Source organism: Typopeltis vanoorti, chromosome 11, assembly GCF_054136105.1.
Source record: "Typopeltis vanoorti isolate ZY-2024b chromosome 11, IOZ_Tvanoo_1.0, whole genome shotgun sequence".
Taxonomy (NCBI): domain Eukaryota; kingdom Metazoa; phylum Arthropoda; class Arachnida; order Uropygi; family Thelyphonidae; genus Typopeltis; species Typopeltis vanoorti.
The window spans coordinates 138,063,115-138,080,068 of NC_143559.1; the positions used below are offsets into that span (position 1 = coordinate 138,063,115).

The 16,954-nt window shown below is 36.6% G+C and overlaps 1 protein-coding gene across 1 annotated transcript in view; it reads left to right on the top strand.

Annotated features, from left to right (window-relative positions):
• The window catches only part of LOC150102106 (protein lifeguard 4-like), a 127,071-nt gene that overhangs the window by 65,222 nt on the left and 44,895 nt on the right, over nucleotides 1-16,954 (top strand). Inside the window, exon 5 of the mRNA XM_090400505.1 lies at nucleotides 10,584-10,617. Coding sequence (XP_090256631.1) covers nucleotides 10,584-10,617 — 34 coding nt within the window. The remainder of the gene's footprint in view (nucleotides 1-10,583; nucleotides 10,618-16,954) is intronic.

Sequence of the window (16,954 nt, forward strand, 5' to 3'; positions counted from 1 at the left end):
GAAGTGGAAGCAACCAATTTCATGAGGTCTACAAAGACCAGGCAAGGAGGGTGACTTGGTTGGTGAGAGTAGCTAAAGAGAGGTATGAACAGCAGTTAGCTAATGAAGCCAAAAAAAATCCTAGGGAGTTCTTTCGATATGTAGCCAGCAAAAGAAAGAATGATTATGGAAGGATGACATTGATTGGAGGAAATGGTATAAAGACAGCTGTTGCAGAATGTGTAGTGGAGATACTTAGTGAGCAGTTCATAAAGATCTTTCAATCTTGTGAATGTGACTTCATAGAGAGATTGAGAGCAGTTGATGATGGGGAGGAGAGACTGACTGTAAGTGAGCAAGAGGTGTTTGGGGAGTTGAGTAAACTAGATGTAAATAAGGCTGTGGGACTTTATAATATATCACTGCGTATTCTGAAGGAATGTGCCAGAGAGTTGACACCTGCCTTGACATATTTTTTTAATACGAGTCTTGCACTTGGTCAAGTTCCTAAAGAGTGGAAGGAGGACAAGATTTTGCCACTTCATAAAGGAGGTGATCGAACTTGAGCATCAAACTATAGGCCTATCTGTGTGTCAGGTGTTGTGGTTAAGTTGTTGGAGAAGCTTGTGAGAACTAGGATCCAGAGTTGGGTTGACAACAATGGTATAATCTTTGATGGACAGCATGGATTTGCTAAAGGGAGGTCATGTTTTAGTGATCTACTTACTTATTACAATAAAGTGACCGCTTCCTTGGACAGAGGAGAAGGATACACAGTAATATACTTGGATTTCGCAAAGGCTTTTGATGGAGTACCTCATGATAAATTGACAGCCAAACTAGAGCAGATGGGGTTGGATATTAGATTAGTGCATTAGATTGGAGACTGGCTATCTGATAGGTATCAACAAGTTGTGTATGGGGGTGCGATATCCAGGAAAAGGAAAGTCACTAGTGGAGTGGCTCGGGGGTCTGTTTTAGGGCCATTACTATTTAACTTGTATATTAATGATATTGGCGAAGATTTGGATGGAGATATTCAGTTGTTTGCAGATGATGCAAAGTTAGGACGAACCACAAAGAGTAGTGAAGATATTGTGGCCTTGCAAGAAGACTTTAATAAATTGAGTGATTGGGCAAGCAAATGGGCATGTGAGTTCAATATTGCAAAATGTAAGATTTTAAAATTTGGAAAACAAAGATATGATGCAGAATTTATGCTTGGTGAGAATATATTGTTGGAGATAGAGGAAATAAGAGATCTGGGGGTGATAGTGGATAACGATCTAAAATTTAGGGGACACATTGCCACAATTGTGAAGACAACACAAAGACTTCTGGGAATGATGCAGAGGACACTGACATGTAGAAGTAGGGAGATTCTTGTTCCATTGTATAAGGCTTTGATTAGGCCACACATTGACTATTGTGCCCAGATTTGGTCACTGGGTTTTCAAAAGGATGAAGAGATGTTGGAAAGGGAATGTTGGACTGAGGTAGTTTCTGACCTCTGGAATGTTGAGTATGAGCAAAGATTGAGAAGATGTAATTTGCAGAGTCTGGTGGAGAGAAGGAAGAGGGGAGATATGATAGAGACCTACAAGTTGGTAAGGGGTTGTTATGAGATCAATGGTGGAGAAGTTCTACAGAGAATAGTGGGAGATCAGGGGAGAACCAGAGGTTATCCCTGGAAGCTGTATAAGGAGGGTGTGAGTAGGGGAGTGAGAGGCAGGTTTTTTTCGTGCAGAGTTGTGAATGATTAAAATGCTTTGCCTGAGAGTGTGGTGTCTGCAAGGAGTTTGAGTGTGTTTAAGACACGGTATGATGAGATGTGTGTGTGTGTGTGATAAAAGGACCTCCCAGATGAGTCTTTGACTCCATGAGGTCTTGGGAAATAATAATAAAATAATAATATTGTTGCATTGGTCTTCTAACCATTTCATCTTTTCCATTCTGACTGCTTTTTTCACCTCATTACACTTTCTTCTGTATTGCACTTCTATTTGTTCTGATGTATCCCTTCTTATCTTCAACATTCTTTTCTCCTGTACTAACTTCAGTGTTTCTTGTGTAATCCATTTCTTCTTGATCTTCTCTTCTTCTGGTAGTACTGTTTCTTCAACTGCATCTTCTATCGCCTTCATTACTCTTTTCACTCTTAAATTCCAGTTTTTTTCTTTCTCCACACTTTTAAGTTTCTTTTCTAACACTGTTCTGTACCTTCTTCCTATTTCTGCTTCACTTATTCGTGCTGTATCTCTTCTATTCTGATGTTGGGGTTTATATTTCTTTTTTAATTTCATCTTGATGTTTGCAATCACTAAACTATGGTCCGAGTCTATATCCGCTCCTTGAAAAGTTCGACATTGCTGTACTGATATTATCCATCTTCTTTTAATCATAATCATATCAATCATGTTTTTGATTTTCCCATCATTTGATCGCCACGTCCATTTTCTACATTCCTTTTGTTGGAATTTGTCATTCAGTAATCTGTTGTATAACTTGAATGTGGTCCATTGTGCTCAAGATTCTTTGAAAGGCTGCGTGTTCTTTTGGCCATGGAAGGTCTAGCATTGTGCAAAGCCTGTGAGCCAAGACTTCTGTAAACTACCAATAGTAGACTATTCTTTTTCAGACATGGGTAAAATGTTCTGCCAAGACTCTGTAGATCATTTTTCTACCTGCAGCTTTTCTGTTTTGCATGCTTCAAATTCTCCATATAACTTAGGTAGAATTTGTGGCACTTCAGTTATTTCATAGTTGTCTTTTTCATTTGCTTTGCCATCTTGATCCATTCTTTTTGCTAAAGCATATCTATCTCTGGTTATGTTGCTATCTCATATTTTGACTGCAATCATCTGTTTATTGTTCATCAAGTGATATTTAACTTTTTGAGCTGTGGTTGTCTTCAATTGTTTGTCGTATGAGTGTACAATTGATTTATATTTTCTGATTGTTTTGCACAATTCAGTGTATTCAATTTTATTCTGTGAGGTATAAATTTGTTTCACTTTCTTCATAAGCTGTTTCATTTCTTCTGAAATGTTGTCTTGTTTTTGTTCTGCAGTATTGCAAAAGGTTTTGGGTATTAATTCGCTACCTTTGGAATGGATCAGCATTGTCATCTATATTAAGATTTTGAAATCTGTTGTTTCGTTCACTTTAGAATATATCTTTTAATGTTGAGTTTGCATCATCTACATTTTTCTTTAATCTTTTAAACATTTTTTTCTTTCTCTTTGGCAATTTATTTAATCCTTATTATTTTGTTGATAACAGAACAGTTCTGAAAGATGTTTCTCTTTTTTTTTTTCCCCTTGAAGGAAGAATTCATGATGTGCAGGCTCTCTTTTTCTGTAAGCTATTAGACTTGCTCCTTTATCACCTCTCATGTCATATCCAAAATTTTCCATTGAGCTTTCATCTAATTGTTGTGTACCAATTCTGGCATTAGTCTTCCATTACAATTTTGAAATGATGTTTTTCTTTGTTGTAAAGTTGGGATACAGAATGAAAGAAGTCTTCAAATTTATTAGTATGACTTATTCATTGTTGAAATTATGGATTCTACAACTGTGTTATAACTAACTCTTTTTATTATCCTGACATTTCGATCTTCATATCAAGATAATTACCTGGAGCATACACAAATATACAAGACAAGCTGAGTTACATTACAAAAAACTGTAAGCTAGAGAAACAATGATTTGATCACATGTTATTCTACTGGCATGACTTCTAGTGAGAAAAAAAAAATTATTTATAAATTACATCAGGCTACATTTAATTTAAAATAACATGAATAAACATTTTTTTCTTATAGATAGTTTTCTTTCAGTAACAGTGATGTCCTATTTTTAGTATTACAATTGTTATTTTTGATTTAGGATTCTGGATTTACTACAGTCTAGTTTATAGTTGTTCTTAGGGAGGAAGGTTCTGTGGGTTAAATATATGCCTTCCATGTGTATAGGATTTTTAGACCTTCATTATTGTTCAGATTGGGGTGGTTGATAATGATCTCATAGGCTTCCTTAAATGTGCATTCATACCAAAACATGTTGTCTACATCACATGCGCATCATCTATATCACCTAGTTTGTCTACATCACATGCACATGAATGCATTTGATGTAGACAACTAGAGCTTTTCCAGTGTTGTGTTCAGAGCATGATCAGTCCGTGCGGTTAGCCTAGTGGCTTTGCGCTTCACAACCATATGCCTGGGGAAGGAGTGTCCTAGGTTTAATTCTCTTCGCCGACGTGAGGAGCTTAAGGATCTTCCTCAGCCATAGTCAAGTTAGCCGGTCTTGGGCGTGGACAGCATCCCCCCCCCCAGTTTATCAGGGGTTTTTCATCCCACAAGCAGGCAAATCGGCCCCGTGAACACACGGATCTACAGCCATAAATACTTTACCCCTCATGAGGGGGGCTCAACTCACCCCAATAGGGATGGGGGGAAAAGGGAGGGAACTCCATACAAATAAATAAATAAATAAAGGGCATGATCAGAAAGGCCAGCTTCACCATAATTATTATATTTAATGTGTCATTTATGTTCTTTTTGTCTGACAAATTGTGCGTCCTTTCTCCTATATATGGTATGTTACAGGTGCAATGAATACGGTATACTCCAGGGTGGGCTAGTGGGGAGAGTGGGATATAACATAAAAAATTGGATATTTTTTATATTATATCCCACCAATAACATTGACTAATATCCCATAATAACATACATGAAGTTTCAAGAGGAGTGCCCTCTCTGGGTACTGTAGCTAGCCTTAGCTGTTGGGTGGGAGGCATAAGAATTAATGGTTGCCAAATCTTGGGAAACATTAATTCTTATTTAGATTTATATTATTTAGATTTATGTTTTCTAATTCAAAAAAAAAAAAGCACTTTTAAATTTGTATTTGCTGTTATGAACCATTGTAGTTCATTTGATTCTGTGTAAGGCATCTAGGACATGGTTAACTAGACCTGACTGATCATAGTAGTGGACAGATATATTTCTTGTGTTCTTCAAGATGGATAGACTGGTCTCCCAGTTTTTCCATAATATGACCATTTGCTAACAGGGAACCTTGTACACACCTCGAACTGAGATGGTGAACTGATACGGGCAGCCAACCTGATATGAGGTCTTCAGATTGTGATAGATTATATCTGTATAGATTATATTTCTTTAGAGTTCTAATTTTTGAAGGTACCCTTGATATAGGGAATATAATAGCATTATTATAATCTGTATGTTTAGAGAGAGATATGAAGTGATGGAAAGGACAGCTATTTGTTAGTCTTTTTTGCATTGTAGTAAAGTACAGCAAATAAAGGAGAGTTCACTTGTGAAGGAAACCTGGTTGGAACAAGGGTTAGAAGCTCCCTTAACAATGGTTTTGATGATACCGTATTGTTTGGGGGAGGGAGTATGATGAGAAAATTTGTTTTGTCTACCTCTGTAGGTAGGTGTTTGGTAAACAGAGAAATAAAAAAAAAAACGTGCTATTAGAAAGATGTGTGATTAGGGTGGCTAGAAAAGAGAGACTATTATTTTCTTAGTTGTTCCACATTAAACTTGGATTCTGGGGTGCTGACTGTTGAGATGGAGGAGGAAAAGGTGTTCATGCTTGAGGCATGTAGCCAATTGGAAAACACATCAACAACATGTCTTTGCTAGATAGAAGTTGGAGAACAGTAGTGTCAAGAGCATTTTTTTCAAAATACTTCATATAGAAATTGGCTAGAGAAGCAGATAGGGAAGAGCCCATGGTTGTACTCTCTGTTTATATATGGTGTCCTTCCAAGTGATGTAACTAGTATGGTTGGCAATTGAAGAGATCAGTGATGTCAGCAGGGAGAGGGAATATTTTTAAGTAATGAGTCAGAAAGGAGGATATTGAGGATGTTGGTAAATAAAGAAGTTAAAACTAAATGTTGAATTAAAGATTTGAAGTGGTAGAATGTTTTATATAAAATGAAGTAATGGCCAGTAAGGGAGAGTAATTAAAGACTTCGCTAATTGCTTGCCTAGTTTAAAGGAGGGGAAGGCAGTAGCATCTACTATAGGATGGAGTGGGTTATTTGGTTTATGAATTTTAGATAATCCATATATCCACAGAGAAAAAGTGTGAAATTTTTAACTGATTCAGGAGACATCTAACATCTTCCATCAATTCTTTATTAGCCACTGAAAGCAAAACATCAAGGTGACAAAAAAAAAAGGTATATTTAATGTATTGTGTCAAGGTCACCATCAACGAAATTTCTGGAAAACTGAGGAAAAAGCAAATAGTGTCTCTAAGAGATGAAAATGGAAAAATAGTTCTAGAAGAAGAGAATAAATGGTGTCCACTTTTAAAATTGCAACTTGGAATGTCAGAACTCTGTATGAAGCTGGCAAATTAAGAAATGTCACAAGAGAAATGAAGAGGCTGGGCATCTGGATTTTGGGAATTTGCAAGACAAGATGGCCAGGATCTGGAAAGTGTCAACAAGATAATACGACAATGTATTACTCTGGAAATGATGAGAACAAACATCGACATGGTGCAGCTGTAATAGTAGATGAAGAAATCAATAAAACAGTAATAAATTGGATTCCATTTTCTGAAAGGATAATGCTGTTACAACTTAAGGGAAACCCCGTTAACATAAATATCATCCAAGCTTATGCACCCACATCTGACAAAAGTGAAGAAGATGTTGAAGAGTTTTATGAACACCTAAAAGAGATTAAAAACCTAACAAAGAAACATGATATAAACATAGTGATGGGCGACTTCAATGCAAAAGTGGAAAGAGGGGGTGATGGAGAAATTGTTGGCGAACATGGCTTAGGCACCAGAAACGACAGGGGAGATCGCCTAGTCCAGTTCTGTCAGGAAGAAGATCTAACAATAGCAAATAGCTGGTTTAAACTTCCACCCAGAAGACTGTACACTTGGAAATCGCCTCAAGATAACCAACATAACATTGTCAGAAATCAAATTGATTATATACTGATAAATAAAAGATTCCACTGTAGTATAAAGAGTGCAAAGACTTATCCTGGAGCAGATATCTCATCAGACCACAATCCCATAGTTGCAGAAGTATGTCTTAGATTAAAATCAGCTAAAAAATCACAAAAGAAGAAAAAGAAAATTGATGTAGAAAAACTGAAAGACCCGAACATAAATAAAAGTGCCAAGACACAGCTTAACCTGCGATAACAGATTAACATAGAAGAAAATAAAAGTGTGCAATCTCTTTGGAATAGCTTAAAGAATGCCATCATAACAAGTATTGAAGAAGTAGGTTATGTGAATAATATAAAACAACAGGAATGGATGACAGATGAGATTCTTTCTCTTATTGATATAAGAAGAATGTACAAAAACAAAGACCTTGTCAGGTATACAGAAACACATAACATCATCAAGAAAAACATAGAAGCCAAGGAAAATTGGATGAAAAATTTATGTACTGAAATTGAACTGCTTCAGAAGAAACATGATAATTTCAATTTGTATAAGAAAATCAACGAAATTTCTGGAAAACTGAGGAAAAAGCAAATAGTGTCTCTAAGAGATGAAAATGGAAAAATAGTTCTAGAAGAAGAGAATAAAGCACAGATTTGGATAAAATATGTAACAGAACTTTTCAATGATACTAGACAGAAGCCTATAAATATAAAAGATAACATTCAAGGACCAGCAATCATGAAATGCGAAATAGAGAATGCTATATGAACAAGTAAAACAGGAAAAGCCAATGGACCAGATGGTGTGCAAACAGAATTTTTAAAATTAATAGAACCAGATAACATCAAACTTCTTGAAAAACTATTTAATAAAATATATGAAAGTGACGAATTTCCGTCAGATTGGCTCATATCTACATTTATCATTGTCCCAAAGAAACCCAAAGCGAATTCCTGTAGTGACTTCCGACTTATTAGTCTAATGAGCCAAACATTAAAAATATTTTTGTAAGTAATTCAGAATCGTATTTATAGAAAAAGTGAAGAAACTCTAAGTGAAACACAATTCGGCTTTCAGAATGGTTTTGGTACTAGAGAGGCCCTTTTCTGTACCCAAATATTGATACAAAAATGCATAGAAAAACAGAAATCTGTCCTTATGTGTTTCAAAGATTTTGAAAAAGCATTCGACAAAGTCAGACACACTAACTTAATAGAAGTCCTTCAACAAATAAGGCTAGACGAACAAGACATAAGACTAATAACAAATCTGTATTGGAATCAGTCAGCTACTGTTCAATTAGACAACATTACCACCAGTGATATTAACATCAAAAGAGGAGTGAGACAAGGATGTGTGCTCTCACCACTCCTGTTCAACATATATGCAGAGGTCATCTTTAAAAAAGCATTGGAAGAACGTCCAGAGGGAATCACAATAAATGGAAAGATTGTTAACAACCTACAATATGCAGATGACACCGTGCTAATTGCAGATAATATTATGGATCTCCAAAAACTCATTGACAGAGTATACATAGAAAGCCAAAGAATGGGAATAAATATAAACATCAACAAGACAAAATACATGATCATCAGCAAACATCCAGCCTCATCAATGAAACTGACACTCAATGGGAAAAATATTGATCAAGTGTCAAGATATAAATATCTTGGTTGCTGGCTTAATGAACGGTGGGATCCATAAATAGATATAAAGACAAGGATTGAAGTTGCACAGCAGTCCTTCATGAAAATGAGAACACTATTCTGCAATAAAGACCTAAACATGGAAGTCAGATGTCGAATGCTGAAATGCTACGTGTGGTCTATTCTGCTCTATTGAGTTGAAACATGGACATTGAAGGCGACAACCATCAAGAAAATCGAAGCCTTTGAGATGTGGCTATACAGAAGAATGCTAAAGATATCATGGACAGAAAAAATTACCAATGAAGATGTCTTAAAATCCATTGGCAAAGCTAAACATCTTGTACAAATAATCAAGAAACGAAAAACATCATATCTTGGCCACATCATGAGAAACAGCAAATACCAACTTCTACAAACTATTTTGATAGGAAGAATTGGTGGCAAAGGAACTAGAGGAAGAAAAAGAATATCATGGTTTGACAACATCAAGACGTGGACAGGAAAGAGCAGTGCACAACTGCTCAGATTAGCACAAGAGTGCAGTTTGTTCGCCAAGATGGTCGCTGACCTTCGATAGAAGATAGCACAATAAGAAGTGTCAAGGTGGTTTAAATCCAATAAATTAATTACTTAATGTGAAAAATCAACCTTTTGCACATAAAATGCAAGTATAGCATTAATCAATTTTTTAAATCTTGCCAAAGCTGATCTTATATGTTTCAGGTGAGTACTATTGAGTTCCTCCTCAAAAAAGAAGCATTCATTCTCTTATCATTCTGACATGTTTATGGTTTGTTCTCTATCTCTTTTCAAGAACTGAACAGGGAAACATTTAACCTAAGTATTCTTGCCAAATGCCATTGAATAGCTGAGCTAATTAAAACCTGCTATTTATGTATTTGATCTAAGGGACCAGTATTTTTGTTTGAAACCTAAAGTGGGCTATAGTATGTTTCAAACTGAGCCATGCTTACGTTTTAAATGCAGAGTTGTTTTATATTAAAAGAAATCTGCATCTTGCTTTTTCCCTTAGTAATGCTCACATTCATGTTAATGGATGTCCATTTTATTAATAATACAATAATTTCTTTTAAGTATTGAATACAAATTATTTGAAGTATTGAATACAAATTATTGTATGAATGGGGGACCTCCCTTCGATGAGTCTTGACAGACTTTATGTCTTAGAAAGGACCTCCCTCGATGAGTCTTTTGACTCCTTGGAGGCCTGAATAATAATAATAATAATAAATATATTTTGTTAATAAATTTTATACTAAAATATTAGATAACTTCTTAATTTACTAAATAATATATATAGCTAGGTATGGTTGAAATGTTACACTACATGTAGTATTTAAAAATAAATTAACATTTTTTTAGGACACTTAAACTTCCATGAATTAAGAATGATGTACCTTTCTTTATTTATTAACATTATTTATAGAATATTTATGTTTTGATTTCTGTACACACTTGCTTTCCTCAAGAGAAGTTGAATTACATATAATTAAAAAATATACAAAATAAAGCTAAATATTACTCACAAGTCCAAAACTCAGTGGTTTCAATGGTTACTGGCTTCTCATATTTGTATATTCTTTAAATAACATGAATGATTAAAAACTAACCTTCTTAATTCTGATATGCCCATTGTAAATCAGCAACATTTATGTCCAAGTTTAGAAGAAAATAATGACTTTTATCATAAATTCATACTTAGATATTCATCAGGAAGGAAGTTGATTCAAACTGCAGTATTATGAATATAGCATGTAATAGATTCAGTGTGGAACAAAGCATTGCGATTATTAAAACTGATTTTTACATATAGTTCTTATAATTTTTTTAAACCTGCATTCTATGAAAGTTGCACTGTATTTTCTTCCTGGTGGAAAGAAGAGTTACTGCATATTTGTAAAAGATTTATTTTATAAAAATGTTGTTTTTATTTATTGAATTTATTTATTTTTTTCATTGCTATTAGACTGCTGTAGAGGCATACACCATAGCAGTAGTAGGTAAGTTCCTTTGAAAATCTCTTTTAAAAAAAATTACTTGTGAATGAAAAATTACCAAGCTGAAAATTCAAGAGAACTTTGTGTTTTTATCTCTGAGCATATTATTATTATTAAGAGAGACCTCCAGGGAGTTAGGGATTCATCGAAGGAGGCCACATACTACATGCACTAGCTATCATATGTATTCTTGAATTCATTCACACTGCTTGCACCTACCATATCTAATGGCAATCCATTCCAATCATGCATTGCCCTACCCTCTTAAGGAAAAATCTAGCCTTCACCCTGTTCTTAGCGGCATCCATTCTCGACTTCCAAGGATACGCTCTTCTTCTTTATCACCCTCCATAAAATGAAAAATTCCATCAACTGAAATCCTGTATATGACCCTTTCAGGAATTTGCACATCTCAATCATATTATTATTATTATTTACAGTATCTCCATGGAATTCGGAGACTCATCGCGGGAGACCCAAATCAACCATCATACACAGAAATCCTATCATACCTCACCTTGAATCCATTCACCTTCAGGGAACTCACAACCAATTCTAGCAATCCATTCAACTCACTTACCACTCTTCTTGCAAAAAATTTGGTCTGCACACCCCTACTAACACACTCTTACATAGCTTCCATGAATGGCCCCTAGTTCTCTGACTATTTGTCATATATTGGAAAATTTTGCTTGCATCAATTTTATAAAACTCCTTTAATATCTTAAAAGTTTCTGTCATGTTCCTCTCCCCCTTTTTTTCCCCTACCTATAAACTGAACTTGGTAACCCACAAACCTTCAACCTATCCTCGTAGGGATTATATTGCACACCTGTTGCCATTTTGGTCACACATCTCTGAATCTTTTCAATCACATCCTGGTCCCCAAGAAACCCACGTGACCAAATCTGTGTGCATTACTCAAGATATGGCTGAATCATAGCTTTATAAAGAGGGATAATAACTTCCTTATCCTTCCTTGTTACTATGTTTTTTCATCATCCAAGTAATTCCTTGAGCTATTTTACCAAATTTTGCGATATGCCCTCTGAACTTTAACTCTTTGTCCACCCTTATTCCCAAGTTCCTAGCCTCATCAATTTCCTGCAAACCAATACCATCAATATCATACACCATATGCAACCTTTTCAACCCAAAGTGTATACCATAACCTTGCATTTTGCAACATTAAATTGACGATCGTTATCCTCTGCCCACAATGCCAATTTATTTAAATCACCCTGCAGGATATCTTCATACCTTTATCAACTGTTGCTTTCCCCACCTTTTCATCATTAGCAAACAACTGAGTATCCCCTCTTAAATCTTTCCCTATGCCAATGATATACAAATTAAAGAATAGTGGCCCTGGTGCCAAACCTTGAGGTATTTTACTAGTCACCATCATTCTCTTACACTTCATCCCACCATATACTACTCTCTGGTGTCTGTCCATCAGCCATCTCCCTATCCATGCTAGTTACCTCATATCCATTCCCATCCTCCTCAGTGTTTGTAATAGTTTTCCATGTGGTATTCTGTCAAATGTCTTGGCAAAGTCGAGCAGTATCACGGTGTAGCCATTACCTTTATCCAGTTCTGCTGTCACTTTATTATAAAATGTGAATACGTTACTAAGACAGGACCTACCCTTTACAAAGCCATGCTGCCCACTATAGAGTATCACATCCCTATCCACCCACTGTTGTATTTTACCTTTCGTCAACTTTTCCAATAATTTAACAACCACTCCTGATATATTAATTGGTCTGTAGTTTGCTACCTCTGTCTTGGAGCCACCTTTATGTAATGGTACTATCTTACCTTCTTTCCACTTCCTTGGAACTCAGCCAGAGATAAGATTCAGATTGAACAACTTTGTTCAGAGGCAATGGCAGTTATCTTGCACATTCACATAGTACACAGGGTGGTATGCCATCCAGTCCTACTGCTATGTTCACATTCATATTTTTTAATATGCTGAACACCTCCTGTTCATCTATGTCCAATTTGATGTGTGTTTCTGGAACATCAGCAACTGTAAAATCTCCACATGGATACACCTTTGCAAAATGATCACTCAGAACTTAACTATTTCTTTTGGCTCAGTCACCATCTTATTTTGAGCATTGTTTAAAGTCATTCTACCATAGTCATTTTTCCTCTTGCTACCTAACAAAAAAAACTCTTTGGGGTTTACTTTGGCCTATTTAGCTAATTCTCTCTCATAGTCTGATTTGGCCTTCCTGACCATACTAGTCACCCTTCTTGCTTGCACTTTGTACTGCTCATGAGTATGCTGATCACTATTATCTTTATATTTCCTTCACAATGTCTTTTTGTTGCTTCTCAAGCCATGGCACTGTTCCAAGATGAATCCTGAGTCTTTCATAATCACCACCCTTATAGTTGAACATAAACCCCCTTCTTGACAGAGAAATCCAAGTGTTTGGCAACTTCCCAAACAAGACATCATGGTCACTCTCTCCATTTGGAGGCAGAGTTTGTTATGGATATATCTTCTGATGCTATTATCAGATCCAACACCCTCAAACCCCTTGTCCCATCTATAACATGTTGTTTCATATAATTATTCCTTAGCATATGTATAAATCCCACTTCCAGCTTGCTATGCCCCCTTTCCTCCATCCAATCAATGTCCCCCATAGTTAAAGTCTCTCGTAATAATTGTTTGGCCTACACTCATTGTGCTGATTTGCTGATACACGGCGTCCATCTTCCTGTGGACTTCCTGGTCTATTTTTCTTCTTCTTCTCTCTTCCATCATCCATGCGGATGATGATGAGGCCGAATGAACTCTTTCCACTTCTGTCTGTCCTGGGAGAGTCCGAACAATTCTGTCCAGTTTGGTGTTGCTTATTGTGATTTGGTTTTCAGGTCCTGGTCTATAGCAGCACCCAATAACGTATTTTCTCTTATTTGGCTCTATCCCACACCAGACAGCCTCAAATGAACCATCTCCCTCAGACCTAATATCCTCCTTGACCTCTAATTTTGTTGGTTGTGATTCTACAGCTGTCATCAACAATACCCCACCTCCTATCCTGCTCTTTTTATCTTTCCTGAAAATACAATACTCTTTGCATTCTATACCTGTAACTATATCATTTTTAGTCAATCAGGTCTCAGTGATGCGTATAATATTTGGAAAAGTTGAGCTTACCACTGCCAAAAATTCCTCACCTTTATTCCTGATACTTCTTGCATTCATGTACATGCATTTACATCCCTTTGTACCGATAGTTATCCTTGTGTGATGTCATTACCATCCCCTTTCAATTGGAGACTTGTGAAATCCCATTTGACATCATTACTGTACCCATGCTTGTTTATCACAGGGATCACAGGGATGGCCATATGCTTGATTTCATCCTCTCTAATATATCTGGAATTATCTCTACTGTCTGCAGTCTACAAATTCTCAGTCTGTCTTTGTAATCAGTATTCCACATTCCTGATATTGCTTTCTTCTTTGCACTCTCTCTACTGTATCAAAATCACAACGGGAAACCGGGAGACCAGACCTTCACACAGTAGTCTAAATAAGGTCTTATCAAGGCCTTGTAAAGCGGCAATGTACTATGAATGTTCTCATAATTCCTCATTGTGTCATCATCATTTTCCTGACATATACCTTGTATATTATCATGTGGGTACATATCACTTTCCTGACAAACCCCCATTCATTTGCCCATCTGCCTAGTTTATTCAAATCCTCTCGCAGGGCTGCCATATCTTCACTATTACTAATGACCCTTCCCAGCTTCACATCATGTGCAAATAACTGAATATCTCTTTGCAATCCACTGTCATTGATATAAAGGTTAAACAATACAGGTCCCAGTACTGAGCTCTGTGGGACCCCACTTGTAACCTTCTGCCTCCTTGATATTGCCCCACCATACATAACTCTCTGATACCTATCAGACAGCCAATCCTGAATCCAGTTGATTAACCTGACATCTAAACCCATGGGCTACAACTTAAATATCAGCTTATCATGTGGCACCCTGTCAAATGGCTTTGCAAAAAAAAAAAAAAAAAAGGTAGTGTATTCCTTTCCCTCATCAATTGCTGTTGTCATGTTATTATAAAAGGCAGTCATATTACTAAAGCAAGAGCAGCACCCCTTAACAAATCCATGTTGACTCTCACAGATAACGTTACCCTCATCTGCTCAATGCCGTATATGGTCCCTCACTAATTTCTCCAAGATCTTAACTACTACTGATGAAACACAAGCCAGCCTATAAATCCACTGAGTTTTAACCAAATTCAGTAAATGACATAAAAATTTGCTGTAAAAATCAGAAATAAAAAGATATGTAAATGTGGAAAATATTTGCATTTCACTTCAGCAGTAATATATAGAAAAATAAAATATTCCAAGTATTTAGGCATATTTTGTAGTGAAGATGGCAAATTAAATATGGAAATTGACTATAAAATAAGCAAACCTGGTATGGTGGTATGGCAGTCATGTAAATTTATATTGAGTAAGAGAGAAGTTAGCCAAAAGGCTAATCTAGCATAGTTATACATACTTATGTGGCTTACACATGTAGAAAAAATATAGTTATTCAAAAACTCCAATATATTTCATAAATATATTGGGGGTTTTTGAATAAAATTGTATATTTCTTCTACATGTGTAAACCATGTAAGTAATTTTAAAAATGTCTAGTACTCATGTTCCCTTAAAACTTTTAGACTAAATGATTAGACTAAACTAGCAATATACAAGACAGTGTTCAAACCAATTTTATTTTATGTATCTGTAAGCTGTGTTAGAAATAAACAGTGCCTGAGTTCTGAGGAAAATGAGGGAAAAGCTTTTTAAATGTATCCTTCCAGACAACAGTGCCTTGCTAGCTCTTTCGTAAATACAGGGTGTTTCAAAAAGAATGACCCGATTTCAAATAATTATATTTAATTATAATTATAATTGTACGACTTGTACAATAAGATTTAATAGCCTCTTTCATTTTGATGAAATTGGGAATTAAACCAGCACTATAACATAGTTTTAGAAACAAAAGTTGGTTACACAAGAATTCTTCTTCTTCTTCTGCAGCTTCTCCCGCTTAAGTGGGGTCACTGTTTGTAATGAGTCTCCTCCACACCTTCCTCTCTTGGGCTGTCACCACATCCAAGTTCTTCATTTTCAAGTCCTCTTCTACCAGCTCCCTCCATCTCTTCTTTGGCTGCCCACGCTTCCGCCTTCCTTGCACATCCATCTGCATGGCCCTTCTTCCCACATATTCGTCCTCCCTCCTCATCACATGACCAAACCATCTCAACCTTGCCTCCTGTATTTTCGCTCCTAAGTTCGTAACTTTCACTGTTCCCCTGACATAGTCATTTCTCAGACGATCCTTTCTGGTCACACCGCACATCCACCTAAGCATTCTCATCTCTGCTACTTCCATCCTGCTGATATTATTTTTCCTCAGGGCCACAGTTTCTATAGCATATGTCATAGCTGGACTCACTACTGTCCTATAAATTTTGCCTTTCAGATTGATCGGCACCCTCTTATCGCATAACACACCAGCCATTTCCCTCCAGTTCCTCCAACCCGTTTGTATTCTGCATCCCACTTCCTTCTCAGCTCCTCCATCTTCTTCCACTGTTGAACCTAAGTATCTAAAGTCTCTCACCTTCCTGATGACATTTCCTTCCAGCTCCAGATCTGTCTCCTGGCCGCCGCCCACTGTGCAACACATATACTCTGTCTTACTTCTGCTCAGTCTCATACCTCTCTCTTCCAGTACTTTTCTCCATCTTTCCAATTTAGTTCCCGCTTCTTCTCTTGAATCTACACACAACAAGATGTCATCTGCATACAACATTTTCCAAGGCGCATCTTCTCTCACCTCTGTTACCACCTCCATCACAATATTAAACAGAAACAGGCTTAATGCTGACCCTTGATGCAAGCCAACTGTTACTTGAAAACTTTCTGTCCGTCCCAAACAGGTCCGAACACTTGTCTTCACATTTCTGTACATTTCCCGCACCAACCTGACATATTTCTCCGGCACCTTCTTCTCCCTCAGACACCTCCAGACTTCTTGCCTTGGCACTCTATCGTATGCTTTCTCCAGATCAATAAATACCAGATGTAGCTCCCTTTGTTTCTCTCGATATTTTTCCATCATCTGTCGTAACCCAAAGATAGCATCTGTTGTTGATCTACCAGGCATGAAGCCAAATTGTTCCTTTGCAATCTTCACCTCCTCCCTCAATCTACCATCAAGAACCCTTTCTAGGATCTTCATTGTGTGGGACATCAACTTTATTCCTCTGTAATTTTTAC